The sequence below is a fragment of the Euphorbia lathyris genome, chromosome 3 (assembly GCF_963576675.1).
Source record: "Euphorbia lathyris chromosome 3, ddEupLath1.1, whole genome shotgun sequence".
NCBI lineage: Eukaryota > Viridiplantae > Streptophyta > Magnoliopsida > Malpighiales > Euphorbiaceae > Euphorbia > Euphorbia lathyris.
Genome location: NC_088912.1, coordinates 22878957 through 22899463, shown reverse-complemented (window position 1 = coordinate 22899463; position 20507 = coordinate 22878957). Strand labels below are relative to the sequence as shown.

The window sequence follows — 20507 nt, the reverse complement described above, 5'->3', positions numbered from 1 at the left end:
GGAACCACATGAACATGAACAGCCCCACATGGCGTGTGGGACATGTCCAACGTCGTGTGGGGTAATTCTGACCCATTTCGGTCATTTGACTCCGCACTCGAACTCATTTCGTGTTTCGTGCGATTCGCCGATTCCTTTTTGCCGCGATTCAAACCCTTAAAGAAATATTCCGCATCATATATAGAATAAGACTTTCCAAATTGTCATTTTCTAAATTTTCATTCCTTTTAAACAATCACTTTCTTTATCATGGAGCAAACAACTTAATAAACTTAAAATCAAGTTTTACAATTGTTATTTAAACAATTACCAAATTTTTATTTTTATGTTAATAAATAGTAAAATTCAAACATTTTCAACCAAAAAAAAAAAAATCAAAGCTAAAGGAGAATGAATATAATTTACTTTTGAAAAAATTAAATAAAACTTTGCCAAAAATTCACATTTAATGTTGAAGACGGTGGACACACAAGCATAAAAGATTGTTGGTAGTTACATATTTATTAGTAGTACTAATTTCCTCTACCTATATACCCATTCACAATCATCTTCTTTTTCCCTCCCAACAAAACCCCCAAATCAAATCCGGCCACCGCACGAAGATGAAATCGCTTCATTCCTCCGCCGTCATCTTCGCCGCAGTCGCCGTCACTTTCTCCTCACTACTATGCACAGTATACTCACAGGTGCCTTCTCCAGCTCCAATTTCAGGCATGAATCCTTCAGCACCTGCTCCGTTAGGTCCACCGGCATCAGGTCCTGCAGCCGCTACGACAGATTGCTTGACGCCGTTGGCTAACATGTCGGATTGCTTGGGTTATGTGACGGAAGGGAGTAACTCGACGGCGCCGGATCCGAATTGCTGCCCGGAGGTGGCCGGATTGGTGGATAGTAACCCGATTTGTTTGTGTCAGTTGCTGAGTAATTCGAGTTTGACGGAGTCGTTTGGTATTAAAATCGACCTGAGTAGAGCTCTTAAGCTTCCCACCCTTTGTCGTCTCAGTACTCCTCCGATTAGCACGTGTGCAGGTAATTTTGATATTTATATTGTTTTTTTTTTTTATATATAAACACAATTGTTTTTAATATTGAACAACTTTAAAGAAAAAAAAAATTTAATATTTTTCTTGTCCTGTGCGTAAATTTAAAAAAAAAACCCTTAAATTCGTATTGGAATATTAATAATATGAATATAAATTATATGAAAATTATATATATATTTAATCTTATAATATAATATTAACAATATAAATATAAGTTATTAATAATGATATTTTTTTGGTAGGAATAATGATATTCTTTTAATATATATTTTGAAATATTAAATTAATAAATTTAATATAATAAAATTAAAATAAATATAAAAAGAAAATGAGATCTATTTAGAAGTTAAATAGTTATTCTACCAAAAAAAAAGAAGTTAAATAGTTATTGTTTGGTAATCGGAGGTGGGTGAAAATCCAACAAAGACAACAAAAAAAAACACAGCTAATTAACGATCTATCCTATGTGAGTGTCGGCTAATGGGAGGCGGCCCGGTGCACTACGCATTCCCACTGAGCGAGGGTCCGGAAAGGGGTCCCACCATAAGGGTGTACTGGGAGCAACTCTTTCCCTACCAATTTATTTGGCAAGAGGCCGCTCCTAAAACTCGAACCCGTGACCTCTTGATCACACGACAACAACGTTTACCGTTGCGTCAAGGCTCGCCCTCTATGTGAGTGTCGGCTAATCCGAATGAAAAATAACCTGAAGGTCTATAAGAGGCACATCACATTGGTGATGACTCAAAAGAAAAGATTTTACGAAGTTCGCCATCCAGTCAACAGTCTGATTACGTATAAATCAGAATAAATCAGATTCAACTCCCAGTCTCGATTCCTATATTCCTTACATCTCATCAACAGGCATACTAGTTATTATTTTTATTAATATTATTAAAACATAAATAAAGGAAAAAAAGAAAAAATATATATTAAAAATTCTGATTTAAAAGAAATATGGAGAAATTGTTTTTTATTTTTCTTATTCCTATCAAAAAAAAGAAATATGGAGAAATTAATACAAGTTTGGTGGTTGGCTGGTGATGTTGTTTAATGCCACCGCTCACAGTTAATGCGCCGTTATTTTTACTTTAATCATTTCACACCATTTTTTTGGGTCAGAATTTCACACCATTTATTATTGTTATTATTAGTAATTTGGGTACCTAAAATTATAGGGTAAACTACACCAATGGTACCTGAAATTTTTATAGATTACACTTTGGTATCTAGATTACATTTTGTTCCAAAAATATACCTGAAGTAACGATGACCGGGCAATTTAGTATATTTTACCGGTTATGACCGGTCAACGCGAGTTTCATGAGTTAATTACATTAATGGTACCTGAACTTTACCATAATTCACACTTCGGTACCTGGATTTTATTTTATCCTAAAAACCTAACACAAGTAAATGTGACTGAAAGGTTTAGTTCATTTGATCGGTTAGTGACCGGGTAACATGAACTAAATATTGGGACTTACCACACACTCAATTAACATAAAATTATAATATTATCATTTATGAGCTAAATGGCAGTATTATAATTTTATGTTAATTTAGTGTATAATTGGTCTCAATTTTTAATTTAAAATGGTCAAACTCGGGTTGATCAATCACTGATCGGTCAAATATACTAAAATATTGAGTCATTTTTACTTGAAGTGTATTTTTTGGACAAAATGAAATCTAGGTACCAAAATGTGAATTCAGGTAAAGTTCAGGTACCATCAATGTAATTTACTCATCAAAATCTCATTGACCGGCCATTAACCGGTAAAATATACTTAATTATCCGATCATCATTACTTTAGGTATATTTTTAAGACAAAATGTAATCTAGGTACTGAATTAGGATAAAATTCAGATACCATTAATGTAATTTACTCTAAAATTATAACCCCAATTCGAGAGTTGTCATACACTTTCTTTTTCATCTTAGGAAACCTTACTTTCAATTCACAAATTATAATTCGAACTCAAAATCGACTAAAGTAATCACTTAAGTCAATTCTATTTGGTTGAAATATTCAATTTATAATACCAAATAAATAAATACTAATCTTTTAGAAAAATTAATAATAGTAATATTAATAATCAATTGTTATGAAAATGAGGTTTAGTGGTTCAAATCTTTTGTAGTATTGTACTAATAATTGTATTTGAATTAAAAGTGACTTTAATCATCCATTAATTAGTATGAGTTTGATGATGGGTCCTAAGGCATGAATATCATAATTTTTTTTTTTTTGATAAAAATGGATATCATAATTAACTACAAAATTAAAATTAAATCATATTATCAAATTTAATTCTTAATATGTTATTATTTTCTATATATTATAAATAAAATATGATCTTATATCATAATTTAAAACTTATAGATGTCAATTCTTTATATACTATGATTTTAAAAATTCTAGACTCTAATCATAAATAATAAATCCTAAAAAATATATTCTACATTTCTAATTTATAAATTCTAATCTTTAAAATATATTAAACGTACTGATTTTACTAATTTGACATAATCCAAAATTATGACTTGACATAGTTGTAAATAGTTGTTAAAAAAATGAATTTCTGTGTAATTTCCCCTTTTGCTTATGGATTGAATTTAGGGCCCATTATTTGTTGAGCCCGCTCATTATGGATTGAATTTGAATTGGGTCAAATACATGAATATCATAATTAAGTATAAAATTACAACTAAGTCATATCACCAAACTTAATCCTTAATATGTAATTATTCTCTATATATTATGATTTTACAGCATAATTTAAAAAATCTAAGCTCTAATTCATAAATCATAAACCTAGAAAATATATTTTAGATTTTTAATTTTTAAATTCTCATTCTTAAAATATATTAAAAGTACTGATTTTACTCGTTTGACATAATCCAAAATTATGACTTAACATAATTGTAAATAGTTTGTAGAATATGAATTTGTGTGTAATTTTCCCATTTAAATTAGATCATGTTTATTTCCATTTGACTGGACCGGTTTCGAGTATGTACATAAATTGTGTTGGATTTGTTTCAAAAACCTTAATCAATCCGAATATATATATTTAATTTTTTTGTTAAATGTTTTATTATTATTATTATTATTTAAAACCATTCATTTGAGTTTTATTGAATTAATTTACTGAATTTTAATTTCTGCATTTTTATTGTTAAAACCATACTTTGAGCAATGGAGTATAATGTATACTCCTTTATTAAATTCTTTCTTATTGGAGTGAATTTAATATATTGAGTACTTATCAACCACTTAATAGATATTAAGTAGTTTATTAATCTTTTGATTATTTATTATTTTATTTTTTTAGTAGGAATCTTTTGATTATATATATATATATATATATATGTATATATATATATTTTTAATTTTTAAAATAATATGACATGATTTAATTAATTGGTGGATCGATTGTGATTTGTGGATCCATTATGATTAAAGGGTTGTAGAGTTTAACCATTGGAGTTAGATAGTTAGTAAAATGAAGTTTATTAAATGGATGATGTGACATATATATTGAGTGGTTTTGGGTATGAACCATTTAAGATGCTCTTAGAGCATTTCCAATGCAATGTACTTGGAAGGATGCTTGATGACATGGATGGTGCTTAAAAGAGCGTCTTGTATTACGGAAAATTTTAGGGTACTCTTGGAGTAATACTCCTTACCAATCAACCCATGACACGTGTATATATATTTCTCTTTCCACCAATCATACCCATGTAGTGAGATGTAAAAACGATTTTGATTGGCCGGGAGTATTACTCCCGGAGTACTGTAAAATTTCTCCTTGTATTACAGTAACAAAGGTTGCTTAAATGATTATGACAATGTTGTCAATTTTTGGCACTCCTTTGACACCCTTAATTTTTTTTTTCTTTTTAATATAAAAAAATGATTTAATTGCTTTTTTATAGGTGGAATTTTATGGCAATATGTATTATTAAAATGAATTATATATAAAATAATAATTTGTGGGACTATAGTGACAACTTTTAGATAAGTCGTAATTCTGTTTATTGAAAATTATAATCTCTTAACCATAGATAACAATATAAGTAATTTCCATTCATCAAAAAAAAAAAAAAAGAAAAAAAACAATATAAGTAATTTTGTATATAATTTTATTGTAATCTTTGCAGCCGTGGGATATCCTATACCTCCAGTAGCAAGTGAAGGTCCAATGTCAGACACAAGTCCAAGTCCTTCTGCAGGTATCCTTCAAAATTCAAATATCAAATAATTTTAACAAATTTTAAAACTTCAAAAATTCATGTTTATTGGTTTCAAAAAAAAATCATGTTTATAACTTCAAATTTACAAATTATGTTCTGGTTTACTTCTTTTTATATCAGGAATGTTCATATGGACCTTAATGACCAAATAAATTTGGTCATTCACCGTTAGATTTAGGCTTGTTAAATCTAAGCTTTAAGATGTTTCGAATTTCCAATCTATGATTCTAATAAGCCTAAATCTAATGGTGAATGACCAAATAATGCATGGCTATTAAGGTCCATGTAATCAAAACCACTTTATTTATATATACTCTTTCGATATATTGCAAGTAGATTTAAAACACTATTAGCGTTCTAACCTATTTAGATTGTAAAATCTCTATGAACTTATATATTATTCGGTAATATCTACCTTATTATCTATTCAAAATGTTGATTTTTTTGGTAATATTTACCCTTCACCTATCAGAATCGGTAAAATTTCAACCATTGTGGATGCAAGCTAACATTTTTTATTGAATTTTTAATAATTTCAATTTGTACAGATCGAATTTCTGTTAACTAAGTTAAGGTAACGTAACTGTCAACTTAGCATCTACATTAGTTAAGATTTCACTAATTCTGCTAATACACGGAGTAAATGTTACCATATAATAAGTTAAGAGTAAATGCATAACTGTTAATTTACTAATTTATTAGCAAACGATAAGTTAATATTAGAATTCAATCCAAAAAAATAAATTGATTATTTACTTTTTATCTTCCAACCTAACTGTTTTCGTTGTCGTTAGGTCCATCGGCAGGAGGTCCTGCAGCTGCTACGATTGATTGCTTGACGCCGTTGGCTAACATGTCGGATTGCTTGGGTTATGTGACAGAAGGGAGCAACACGACGGTGCCGGATCCGAATTGTTGCCCGGAGGTGGCCGGTTTGGTGGATAGTAACCCGATATGCTTGTGTCAATTATTGAGTAATTCGAGTTTGACTGAGTCATTTGGTATTAAAATCGACCTTAGTAAAGCTCTTAAGCTTCCGACCATTTGTCGTCTCAGTACTCCTCCTATTAGCACGTGTGCAGGTAATTTTGATAGTTCAGTTAACATAGCTCAGTTGTTACAAAGTAAATAAATATTATATTAAATATATATATTAAACGGTTCGGTTAACCATTAACCGCGGGTGTTTTTACACTCCAAACCCAAACCAAAATCAAACTCAAACTATTTTTTCAATCCTATAGCAAACCCACCGATTCGGTTAACCGTTTTTTCCGGTTCGGTTACTGGTTTGTCCGGTTTTTTGCCCACACCTAAATCCCATTATCTGTGCTGTCCGTTCTTTATAGATTGAGTTTTAACATGTTTATTTGATATTTGGCCTGGCCGGTTACGGGTGTGTACATAAAATGACCTGGTCCGTGACTGCATTGTTTTTTTTTTTTTTTATGGAAAGGCTAAAACTTAGAAATTAAATTAGTTCCTTTAGTATGATAGTACCGGCTGGATTATGAATGGACAAAGCAGTTAGTTGTTAAGCCCATCCCGAATCCGGTTCATTCTGGTCCATAACTAAAAATCCATTTGGTTCATCTGTTGCTCATTACTTATCGAATTTGTTTCTTTTTCTAAACGATTTCATTTTCTATTTCTAAATAATTTGTAATTTTTTTAAGAGAACAATTTTACTGATGTGACTAAGGCTCGTTTGTTTCATTATTTATTACTGATAGGTAGTGAATATTAGTTGATTTTTCTACTAAAAAGCAGCAGTTGTTTTGAAATTTACAAAAAATAATTTTTTATTTCCTTTTCAAAATTAAAAGGCAAATAGAAACAAACTATCAGTAAATATTTTATAATTTTATTGTATTCTTTGCAGACTTGGGATATCCCGTACCTCCAGTATCAAGTGAAAGTCCAATGGCAGCCGCAAGTCCTTCAGGTATCTTCAAAAACTAAAATATAAAATATTTTTTAAGAAAATTTAATTTTTTTAAAATACATGTTTATAACTTCAAATTTACAAACCAAAATGTTGATCGGGTACTCCTAACTTATTATTTGCTAATATTTACTGATCGATTATTTAGTAACATTTATATCTTCATCTATTCATCTATTAAAATTGGTAAAGTTTCAATCATTGTGCAGTTTTTATTAAATTATTAATAGTTCCGTTAAATTTTTATGCTATTAAATAGGTTAAAATTGTTACAAAATCATTAACTTGCCATCTATATTGGTTGAGATCACACTAATCGTGTTCTACTATTTGATAATATTTATCTTATGATTTATTTAAAATGTTTCTTTTTTTTCCTAACCTATTATTTGGTAATGTTTGTCGCTCACCTATTAAAATCTCAACCAACATGGATGATAAGTTAATAACTTTTGTTCACTTTTTATGGACCGGATTTCTGTTAATTAGGTTAAGGTTTTAATAGAACTGTTAATTTAACATCTATATTGGATGAGATTTCACCAATTTTGATAGTACAAATGTCAAATTTACCACATTGTAAGTTAAGAGTAAAACATTTTGGATAGCTCAAGAAAAATGTTACCAAATAATAAGTCAAGAGGAAAATACGAACATTTTGGATAGGTCAAGACACTAATAGTGCTTTAAGAAGATGGTTTTAAGAACCAAACCGGATAGGTCGGTTCACCCTAGTTGAGCGATTTGATGCGGTCAGATTTCAGGCACCTTTACTTAAATAAAAATGTAAAAGGTGCGAAACACTAGAACTTTAGATTGTAAACAATCATGCTTACCGCTTATGTTATAATGTTAAATGTGAATAAAAATATAATTTTCGCATGATTTTTTGAACACCTGTTGATCCGTCATTGGTTCTTAATCCCAAAAAACGCGTGTTTTCTTACTGAATTTTTATCCGCTGAGCTCACGAGTTTATAATGTGGCAGGTGGTATGTCACCGGGAGGTTTAGCTCCAGGAGGTTTAGCAAGCAGTCCATCTGCTGGAGGTAGTAAAAATGGAGCTTTTAGCATTTCAAGCTCTCTTCAATCCTTTTTCGTTGGCTTGGCATTTTCTCTTCTTCTAACATTTTTCTGATCTTAATTTCAATTTTTAGTCTTGTATTTCCATTATTATTCATGTACTATTGTATCCTGTAATTTTATTTGGAATTAGCCATCAATAATAAAATATATGTGGATCTTATCGATTTTATTCATTCCTAGTTTTATTATATTTATTTATTTCAACAGACTCGACGGTGGTTTTCACCCAGTCACTCATCAAGTGAAAATTACTGCGACAATCATACAAATAGGTTGATTTATAGTCCAATGTTAGTAGTTGTTTTAATACAATATAGATATTAAAATCAACCAGTGAGCCAAAAAAAGATTGCCTAGTAGCATAGGTGGAAAAATTGGAAGGAATTTTCAAGGTAGGACTTACTAAGTCCGAGCGGTTTTTTTCTTAAACAAGGCTATTAAGTTGCATTCACACACTCTATATTTTCAATCTGGGATTCGATTTATTCATATCCTCATCGTCTACCCCTTACGATTACTCTTTGTTAAATCTTCTCCTACTGTTCTACCCATTGATTATGTGATAAGTATACGGTGAGAATATGTGTATGACGGAGATATAGAGAGAAATGTATAGAGATATAATGAATTCCTTTTATTAGGATAAGACATAAAGCCTTTTATATATATATATATATATATATATATATATATATATATATATATATATATATGTATATATATCTTCACTGAATTATTTGGCGAGCTTCATTTCAAAAAAAATTCCACCTATTCTATTCTCTTCTTCTTCTTCTTCTTCTTCTTCTTCTTTTCCATTTGTTTCATCTTTCATTCATAGTTAGATTTAGTCTCATTAGAAGATGAAACCTAGAGCAACAAGATCGTATCGTCAGGGTCGAGCTCCAATTTCTTGAAGTAATACCACAACACCAATAATAATACCATCAATGATAGTGAGAGTTTTCCCGAATTAGGAATTGTGAAAGTATGCAACTTTGCACAAAAAGATTAGGTTTTCAAAACTTTGATGATATTGAAAAATTGAAAAATGACGATAAACAACAACAACATCAATAAGATGAGACAATGAGTATCAATAAAAGGCATACTCCGGTGCTGGAGAAGAAATCGAGGTCAAGTCGTGCCTGAGGTTTACCTTAGCCAATTTCATGTATAGGAAAAAATGGAAAGCCTTGGGTTTCAAGATGTTAATACTTGGTATAAATTAACCACAATTGGTTTTTCCTAAGTTAACTAAAGGTTAACAAAGTTAAAAAGTATTAAAGATAATTAGAACAAACATGACCCATGTCATAATTCGAACGAGGGATATGTAAGGAGACAGAGTTAGGAAGGACGAATTTTCTTCCCTCGAGGGAAGATATTTTGTCTTTTGTTAGATAGACTCGTAATTGTAGTTGAGTTTCAGCCATCTAGACTTAAGTTTCTTGCATTTTTTGTAATATGACGAGTAATAGTGCATTGAGATTTATCGTAAAGTTTCGAGCTGCATCAAGCTTCTATGTTATGTCGTTCTCAATATCATTAATTTCGAGGTCTTACTCCTCATTGTTTGAGATTCTATTCCCCCCAATACAAAGTCAGCTACATCTTCGAGCCCTCTAGTCGAGAGATAAATTGTATTCGACTAAAGTCTTCAGATAATCCTTGGAGAAATGTTTCAAGCTGGAAAAAAGTGAAGTTTGAAGGTTGATGAGTAGGTGGTACGCTCATCGCACTAAATGTAATTGGACCTTTTTTTTCTGTCTCAAACAAAGGGTAAAATTATTTTCCATTTTCTTTTGTTAATATTCCTAAATTGCGGAGTCGAGTGACACTCCACGTAAGTTCTCAGATTATACGTGACAATGAAGGCTTAATACATCATTTGTCCCTGAATTTGTCCAAAAAGTTTCATTGCCCCGTAAACTTTTAAAGTGTCCTTATAGCTCCATGAACTTGAATAAAATATTTAGTTAGCCCCCTAAACTTGCATAAAACGTAATCAACCCGGTTGCACAAAAGTAAGTTAAAATGCAAAATGTATTGTCTGCATCTTAAAATGTTATTACATAATTCACTGAATATATTAAAAAATGAAGTTTTTACTTGTTCAACTATAAAACTTTTCTTCTCTAATATTAGAACTGCATACTCCGACCTTATTCGTTTTACTTTTTTTAAGACGCGTGCAATACATCTTCCGAATTTAACCTACTTTTTTTTACAACCGAGTGATCAATTGATTATACTTTATTCACATTCAGGGGGCTAGTGGAACAGTTTGAAAGTTTAGGGGGGTCAATTAAGGGTTTTTTTTTTTTTTTTTTTTGATAAGTTGAGGGCAAATGATGTATTAAGCCCACAATGAATATACACACAACAGGTACCATATAAATAATCCTACGGCCGGTAGCATCCTATGATCCATACACCTTTCATATCCACCGTCAGATTACTTTCCATCAGAAAAATATGGCTCCTGTCTACAATGGCCTCATAAAATACTCTCTTTTTGCCCTCGACCTTTCCTACCGCCTCGATTTCAAATGCCCATAACCGAATTACATTGATTTTCTAGCTCTGTTCTTCAAAGATCGTGTTTTTGATCTGTGGCGGGTACGTTAAGCAATCCCAATTTGTATTTCTTTATTATCATCTACTTTATTTTAGTGAATTTTCAGTGGAATTTTCCTGCGTTCTTTTGTTTTCTATTATAGCTATCTTGACTAGATCATAACAGCTTTTGATTGTCAATTCGCATTCTTCATTATCTGATCTTTCTCATATTTACCTTATTTTTCGATTTTTTTCGTCTGTTTGTTCTTTCGATTGCTCGAATTTTTTAGGTTTTGTATTTAGGTTTTTTCTTCATTCCTATTCAGATTTTGAATTTTGGGTTGAAATTGTTTCTGGGTTTTAATTATTTCAGGTCTTTGCTTCCGGGGATTTGGTTATTTGCCCCCTCAATTCTTTGATTAGGTTAATTATTCTTTTTATGGAATTTGAATGCCAAGGGAGCACTGAGGTTTCGAAAAATTCAAACTTTGAGGAGAATTCTAATTCTAAAGCTACAATTTCTGAAATTTCTAACCCCAAACTGGGTCTTCATTTGAAGGAGGGATTTTCCATTGGTGAAAGTTCAAAAAAGTTGCCCTGTAATGAGGTTTTGCCCAATTTTCGTAGGTCAATCACTGACCTTCCTCCTGCATTGATTTCTGAAATCTTTGATTGCCTTGATCCTAAGGAGCTCGGTATAGTTTCTTGTGTCTCAACTGTTCTCAATAGAATTGCATCGGAGAATCAGGTTTGGAAGGAAGTCTATTGTGAGAGATGGGGGCTGCCCTTGGTGCCTGCACCATTGGGCATTGGGCTATCAGATGAGAAGTCGTGGAAGGAATTGTTCGTGGAGAGAGAGTTTAGGAGTAGGACTTTCTTGGGTCGGTTCAGCATTGATGTGTTGTATGGTCATACTGAAGCAGTTAGAACGATTTTCATTTTGGCTTCAGCCAAGCTCATTTTCACTTCTGGGTATGACTGCATTGTTCGAATGTGGGACTTGGAAGATGGATTGTCGATTGCATCTTCAAGGCCCCTTGGATGCACTATTCGTGCTGTTGCAGCAGATACAAAGCTCTTGGTTGCGGGTGGTACCGATGGTTTCATCCAAGGATGGAAAGCAGTGGAGGGTCTTCCACATTTATTCAACCTTAAGGGTTCCGAGGAGCCAAACGTCGAATTTCGACTTTGGGAACATGAGGGACCTATAACTTCTCTTGCCTTGGATCACACGAGAATTTACAGCGGCTCTTGGGACATGACTGTTCGTGTATGGGATCGTTCCACATTGAAGTGCTTGAAGGTTTTGAGGCATAGTGATTGGGTATGGGGCCTTGTTCCACATGATACTACAGTTGCTAGTGTATCGGGTTCAGATGTGTATGTTTGGGATACTCAAACTGGTACTCTGATAGCTGACATTAGTAATGCACATGTCGGTAACACTTACTCTCTGGCACGAAGCCACACAGGAGACTTTCTGTTTACGGGAGGAGAAGATGGCGCAATACATATGTTTGAGATCATTGGTAACGGATCCAAGGCTAAGGTCTACAAGATCGCAACTTGGATTCCACACTCTGGTCCTGTATATTCCCTCACGTTTGAATTTCCGTGGCTTGTTTCAGCTTCTAGTGATGGGAAACTCTCACTTATAGACGTTCGAAAACTCCTCAGAACAAGCAGGCGCTCTCTGGGAAAGAATGTTGCTAGAATCAGCAATGTAGAGCCACCCCAAAGGATGCTTCATGGTTTCGGACCCAATTTGTTTTCAGTAGACATTGGTGCTGACCGAATTGTGTGCGGAGGAGAGGAAGGCGTGGTTAGGATATGGAACTTTTCGCAAGCTCTGGAAACTGAGCAGAGGGTTCGTGCTCTGCGAGGAATACGGTTGGAGAACCGAATGAGGAGGCGGAAGCTCCAAGTAGATATTGGTAAGGGTGGACGAAGTGATCAGTGTTCTGTGGCGGCCAAGAACTCCATACGTGGGGATAGGAGCACAGTCTGGCTCAGTAAACGCGGAATGAGTAGCAAGTTGAAGGCGTAGTAGATATCAATATCCATTTATACCAATTACTACATATGATTTGATTACTGTTTCAGCAATTATGGATTACTCATTTTTAAAGCATGGAAGGTATCTGAATTTAGGTTAGCTGCTTCTTTTTCAATAACGTTTTTCGCATTGTTTATCTTAAATGCATGATCTCTCTAACGAGAATTTAGGTGTTAGATTGCAGAAGAATGAATCAGTTGATATAAAGTTGGAAACTGTTGCATATGAACTGATTTTTCATCACTTACTGCTGTTGTTGTAGACCTTTGTTTTTCCAATTGTATTCCTCAACTTTTTATTTTGTGTCAATTCATAGATAACACTAATTAATATGCAGTACAATTTGAGCGTCATATGTCTGTAGCTGAATAGTTGGTCGTCTTTCTTTTGTGTTCTTGAAGCTATTCTTGGACCGTAACTATATCAACTTAAGCTTTTAGTTTAATCGGTTCATGACATGGTATCAGTGTTTCTTACACCAAGTGATCAAGGGTTCGATTTTTGGCAATCTGTTTGTTGATTTAATTTCAACACATGGTAAGATGAGCCATTTGCGTGTGGAGGTTTATTGGATATTAATATGAATTGCGCTTTTAACTATTAGCTTAAGCTGTAAGTTCAATTGGTTTCATGAAACCGTGCATTGATATGTAGTATATACAAACATGTGCAGCCTGCTGATTGCCTATGTTTTCACTTGGTAATGAACTTTCACTAACATGAATCCTGACTATCAAGAATCTATTAGTTCAAACAATAATGAGTGTTCTCTTAGGCACGTTTTAAGGCGAATTGTAGGGTAAAATACACCTATGACCTTTTAATTTTGGAGTCTCTAAACATGATGACTATTGAAATGACTGTTGACCAGTGTAAATACTGGTTGACCACGTGAAATGCGGACAATATGCACTCCTTTGTGTTTAGATGTCCAAGTTAGGCATGTTAGTAGATACCAAAGTTGAGGGGTTAACAATCATGTTAGTAACTCGGAGTTGAATTACCCGCATTTCACATGGTCAACCACAACCAGTATTATTATTTACACTGGTCAACTGTTATTTGGACTTTTATGTTTTTATGTCCGGAGTTAAAGTTTATGGCGATGTTAGTAATGCAAAAGCTGAAGGTTATCGGTGTATTTTACCAGGGAGTTCCTGAAGGCCAGTTAGCTGTATATGTAGGGAAACCTCAAAACACTATATGTATATATTAGCAGATGCTTTTGGTGGTTCTTCTAGTCTTACCTTGTTGGTTCAGGAGAAGCTGATGATGCATATTTCAATTATTCTTTGTGAACCTATGCTTTAGACCAGGATGAACTGACTAATTGTCTCAAGCTTGGATGTGTCATCATTAATTGAATTGCATTATTGGGATAACTTATAAATTTAGCCGCCATGTTTAAAGCAGTGTTATGTTAAGTTATGAGACGGTGTACTTTCAAGTCTCATCAATAAAAGATGTGAAATTCAAGTTTTATTGGGTTGAAAAAAAGCTAATCTTTCGTTATTAAGATTTGAAATTGTAAAGTTTGACAAGTGTTAGATTTAAGATTACCGTTTTGTAGTTGGAGATTAAATTCTTTCTCCCCAATAATCATAGAGCTAATTTCTACCTTATCCCTGTATTATCCTATTTCATCTTTTGCTGGAACATCATTTGGTACTAGAGTTTAGAGAGGGAAAATTAATCAAAGATTATTCTTTCAAACTAATTGAAGTGGTTAACCAAATAAGGCTCTATAATTATACTGAGTTTATTGATCATAAAACTGTTGAGAAGATGATGATTAGCCTTTATGAAAGGTTTTGAGTAAAAAATTTAGCAATACAAAAGAGCTTACTCTAGGTAAGTTTAGAGGCGGAGTTAGGGAGCTCCGGCGGATATATAGTTTCTCAGGCCAAAGTCGCGTAGCTCGTGAATTTTGAACCTCCTCCAACCTTTAAAGGTTAGCTATGTCATTGGCTAATGAGTGAGTTGGAAGCACATTTAGGGGTGATAGATCATTTCATTCTCTATGCCAGGAATTTTCACATTCTCTCACCGTTAGATATAGGCTTATTAAATCTAAGCCTCAGGATGCTTTGAATCTCCACCTTAGGATTCTAATAAGTCTAGATCTAATAGTGAATGAACAAATTCTACATGCTCATTAAGGTGCATGTGATCAAGACTCTATCTATAGAGTTTGCAAGAGAATGAAGAATTGCTTGTAAGAGAAGCATTTTTTTAGGCTTAGAATCAGACACAATAGTGAGATAATATGACAGACACTTACGAGTTTAAATTAGTGCCTCATAAAAGAAAAAAGACTAAATAATTTATTATTCTCTACTTTTTTACGTAACATATTATTTAGTCTATCCTATTTTGTAAAACACATTATAAGGTCCCTAACTTTTGTCAATATTAACCATTTGGTCTTTTTTGTCTATTTTTTTAGAATTTTGACCGAACTTATCTTAGCTTTTAAGACAGCTATATTATAACACAAAATGACCATATTACTCTGTTATTTTCTGTTTATGCCAAATATAACAGTTAAAAGTCTAGAAAAAATAGATAGAATGACCAAAGGGTTAACAGTGACAAAATATAAGGATTTTATAATCTGTTTTTCAAAATAGGAGGATTAAATCGTGTGTTAGATAAAATCTAGGGGACTAATCAATTATTTACCCAAAGAAAAAAACTAGCAAGTGAGGAAAAAACTGAAATGAAACTTATTGAAAACATTTGAAATGAAACATTTATTAGACTATTTAAAATGTTTGACTTGGATTTGACAATAACTTGTTTCAAGCTCACGATTTGGATTTGACAATAATTTATTATCAAGTTTTCTATATATTTCCAATGTAACATTTTATTAATTTTAAATTGGAAATTAAAGTCACGTGGTCAATTTATAGCTTTTTTTTTTACTAATTAATATGAATTTAGATGATATTTTGTTCACACTGTTAAAATTCAATAATATAACTTCATAAACCCACGTATATTTTTTTTTTATTAAATCAATCACAGAATCTCAGTAGCAAATTATGCTAATATTATACTCAATAGCCAATTATAATGTCCATTCAATTACTTTAAACTTTGTTCATACTTTATACTAATAGGGTATTGCTATTCACTGCATCTAAATTCCGGTCCACCGCCCATTTTTGACATATTTGCCATTGTCATTTTATTTCATCCAAAACCTTAAAAACTCTCTCTCCCGAGCACAAATCCCGGATTTTACAAAAATGGACCCAAGCATTCCCGAAGATAATGATTTCGAACACGAGATAATATTACGATTCTTAAATACGTGTCTGATTAATTTTTAAATTTTTTTTTTCGGTTTTTGCCTGAACGGGTAGAGCGTACTCTCGCTCCGTAGGCCGAACGGATGAACTACCCATTCGGCCTAGGGAACGGGCAGTATGCGCCACCCATTCCACCAACGGAACGGGCAGTACGCGCTGCCTGTTTCCACCCATGGTGAAACGGGCAGGCTGCCCGTTCAGGCAAAAAATGTGGAGAAATTTGAGAAACCTAAGAAGGTTGAGAGGATTTGAGAGAATTTTAATTTTTTTGTTAGAAAAAATGAGGAGAGCAAATATGTCAAAAAAAATGGGTGTTGGACCGGAATTTGGGTGCGGTATATAGCAGCCCACTACTAATATTGAGGCCCTCATCAGTACACAGGTCATCCTTCTCCTCCCTTTCTTCTTTTCTATTTCTTTTCTTCTATTTGTCTTCAAGCCTTTCTCTCTTTTCCTCCTCTCAACGGGTTAGGTTTACTGTTTTTTTTATTATATTTTCTTTAATCAATGTTTATATATTTTATTGGATTTCTTTTATCCGTTTAAATTGTATCTTCTCTCAATTATTCTGCTATTTATACATTTTTCGGATTTAGCAAGAGCGGAAACGATTTATTTTATACGTGGATCAATATATCTACGTGGTTGCAATAAAAGAAAGGACTCAGATCCGAATGTTCGGAAGGGCCTAAATGATGAAGATTCGATTGCAGTTGCTTTTCTACGGACTTTGAATTCTATGAAGTATACGTATTTTTGTTTTTCTGTATGTTTTATACCTTTTATAGCTTTTTATGCTCTTTGTAGTCGTTTTGGTCCCATTGTGGATTTTATAAGTTTTTTTACCTTTTTTTATTTCTTGTTGTAATTGTTCTTTTCGTATCTAATGAAATTATAAGCATTTTCATCAAAAAAATAAAAATAAAAATAAACATGATAATGTAATATTAGCATTACAAATCATTCTATTGCAATTTATAATCCATTATTATTCTCATTCTCATTCCAGTCCATTACATTATGTTTGCCAAACAATTAATCCCTAAAAATTAGAATAAGATCCAAAATTGCCTTTATTGTCTTTTAAAAAGTACAGATTTACCTCTAATGTATAGAACAATAAAAATTTATCTCTATTATTTTCAACTTGACCTGTTCATGAATTGGCTCGGGCCGGGCCTAATCGGGATTGACATGTAATTACTTTGTCCAAACCCACCCACCCACCCATCCCATACTATATTTATATCGGGTTCGGGCCGGAATGAGCCCACTTATAAAAAGTAATTTCCAAGCCCGGTCCAATCCGCCCATCTAATGTATTGATTTTTAAAAATAAATGATTTTTTTTTCAATATAACTCTATAAACTTTAATTGATGGAATATCCATTTTTTTTTAAAGTTTAAGAGTAGAATTGCTTTTTTTTTTTTTTTTTTTCTGAAATGAAAATAAGGAAGCCAAGAACAACATAGGCATTTATTAAAAAAAAAAAATAACAGAAAAAAAGTACCTTATATATCTCTTCTGCTTTACATTTTTAAGTTGAAATTGGATTCACAAAAGTTATATTTTTTTTTTTTATGTGTTAGAGACCAGTTTTCATATCTACTCTAATATACTACACCTAATTAATAAAATAATTATTTATATATTTAGTTATGAATATATATAATATATAATCGGGCTGGGCCGGACTCATTTGGGGTTTTGAAATAAATCCCAAGTCCAATCCATTTTATGTGTGGATTTGAACGGCCTTGGGCCAGGCCGGGCCAAACATTAAATATGAATGTCTAAGCCCAATCTATGAAGGGCAGATTTGGACGGGCTGGACGGGCCAATGAGCTCATGAACATGTCTTCAAGTAAGATCAATTTTACTCATACTTAAATGAAAAATTGAATAGATTGGGTTATCTTTATTTGGTCATTATTTAACGGTAAAATTGAACCTTCCCAACATCAAGTATATCTAAAATGTTTATTGAATAGATTAAGACCTATGTCATCTGAAACACGTTAAAATGACAAACTTAAATATGTAAATTGTCATCACGATAAGTAAGAAGTTAATCTTCAATAAAAAAATTTGACATATTTATTGAATAGGCTGTAATTCAAGAGTCATTGAGTTGACGGAAGGTAATAAATATACCGTTATCGTAATGTGCATAAGATGATAGAGAACAAATAGACTGATGCATGTGACATTATTTCAAATGAGAGAAGATAACTGTCATCTGAAGCATCATCTGACGACAACGAGCCTCGTGACGGTTTTATTTTTATCGGGACGACAGTTTTTAACCGTTTCTAAAAGGGGATCGACGTAATGTAAGGAACACACATACACTATTATTGGTTCTCATTTTATGATTTTGGTTTGCATTTTATGAAATGAGAACCCCATACAACTTTTAAAGTGTCTCAACTGGTTTAAAATGTCCTGATAGTCTCCTCAAATTGCATAAATGTAATCAATTAAGCACTCGGTTGCAAAAAAAAATACGTTACATGCGGAATGTGTGTTGCACACGTTTTAAAATGTTATTACATGATTCACAAAATATATTAAAACATATTAAAAATGAAATTTCTACTTGCTCTACTGTAAAACGTGTCATCTCCGATATTAGAAACACATACTCCGTTGGTTGTTTTTTATTTTTCGAGGTGCACTCAACCTGTCTTCTACATATAATTTATTTATTTTTTGCAACTGAATGATCAATGGATTATGTTTTATTCAATTTAACAAAGCTATCCGAACATTTTATATAAATTGAAGGGGCTATAGAAACACTTCAAAAGTTGAAAAAACCAATGATTTGAGTGTTATTTAGGATTCCTTCTAGGATTCTCATTCTTCAAGTTCTTAAATTTTAATAAAATACTGATTTGATTGTTATTTAATTGTCAAATCGACTATTCCAAATAAATTTATCCATAAATTGAAATAGTTTTTGTACATTTTTTGTTATTTTTTTAATTATATTAATAACACAATAAATATTTTAGTCAGTTTGATAAAAAAATCTTATAATTAACTCATATGTAGCAGAATTAGTTTTTAGCATTCCAACATAATTTTTGTAGTTTTATTAGTTTTATTTGTAATTTTTTTATCTTTATTAAAAAAAAAAATTAGAATAGTAGTTTCTATATATATTAAAAAAAAAAGGCTAGTGTATTAAATAAAAATAGAAAAATATAGTTGTCGAGCGTTTATATTTTTATACATCTCCCATAGTTTTACTATCAGTGGTCCGCTTTTGTTAATGAAAACGATATTAATTAGAATTCCATTACATATTAGGACTCCTTAACATATTAGAATTAGAAAAACTTAATACTTCTCTAATTAGGATTATACTCATTGTCGCTATAAATATAGATTTGGACGATATTCTTAATTAAAATCACAAAATCTTAAGTTTTTAGATCTTAATAAAGTTTTAGAAATTTTCATTCTGAAGTTTTAAGTTCTATTAAATATGTATGAAAAGAATTTCCTAGTATATAGAGTTAAACCAATGCCGGAGCCGAAGAAAACAGACGACAATCACTTTTTCCGATCATCTCCTCAACGGCAACTTTACTTCCACATCACTTACACAATTTGCCACCGAGATTTCGCCGTTACCGGTGACGGCAGACAGATCTGTACTAGTCACGAGCATGTCGAGCCAGTCACAGTCCCTTTCTGGACAAACATTAGTTTGTTCAACATCCACCGCCCAGCGTTCGACAAATTTACTCAGAGACTGGCTCAGTTAGGAATCGATTCAGAATATCAACAGAGATTGGCTTCAGATGCGATTGAAATAGCCAAAGGTTATACAAACGGCGGCGTATCGGAAGAAGAGAAGAAGGTATTGCGATTCAGTTTGAATATAGTTATGGAGAATAAGCAGTATTATGATGAACTAGATGTGTTAGATCTTGTTGAGATGGAATCGATGGTTGAATATGAGAATAGAAATTATGGAATGGTACCTGCTGCTCCTGATTCGTTAAGAATGCTCAGATCTGTGAAATTGAAAGGAGAATCTGAAGGCGGCGGCCGCGGCGGCGGAGAAGAAGGTGAAACATGCTGTGTGTGCTTGGAGGAGTTTGGGGATTTTGCGAAAGCAATGCCTTGTAATCATCTTTTCCATCACAAGTGTATTGTCAAGTGGCTCCGAACAAACCACGTTTGTCCGGTGTGTCGTTTTCAGATGCCGGTAGATTGACAAC

At 32.5% G+C, this 20507-nt stretch overlaps 2 protein-coding genes across 2 annotated transcripts; both read left to right on the top strand.

The window, feature by feature from the left end:
- Positions 1-479: 479 nt before the first annotated feature.
- On the top strand, positions 480-8505 carry LOC136224195 (non-specific lipid transfer protein GPI-anchored 4). The gene is made up of 5 exons (XM_066012462.1): positions 480-1029; positions 5215-5286; positions 6102-6389; positions 7190-7252; positions 8242-8505. The coding sequence occupies exons 1-5, from the start codon at positions 603-605 to the stop codon at positions 8388-8390; spliced, it is 999 nt and encodes a 332-aa protein (XP_065868534.1). The 5' UTR covers positions 480-602; the 3' UTR covers positions 8391-8505.
- Positions 8506-10800: 2295 nt separating this feature from the next.
- LOC136223093 (F-box/WD-40 repeat-containing protein At5g21040) lies at positions 10801-13306 on the top strand. The gene is made up of 2 exons (XM_066010895.1): positions 10801-10957; positions 11271-13306. Exon 2 carries the CDS (start codon positions 11337-11339, stop codon positions 12942-12944), a length of 1608 nt encoding a protein of 535 aa, XP_065866967.1. The 5' UTR covers positions 10801-10957; positions 11271-11336; the 3' UTR covers positions 12945-13306.
- Positions 13307-20507: the final 7201 nt, after the last annotated feature.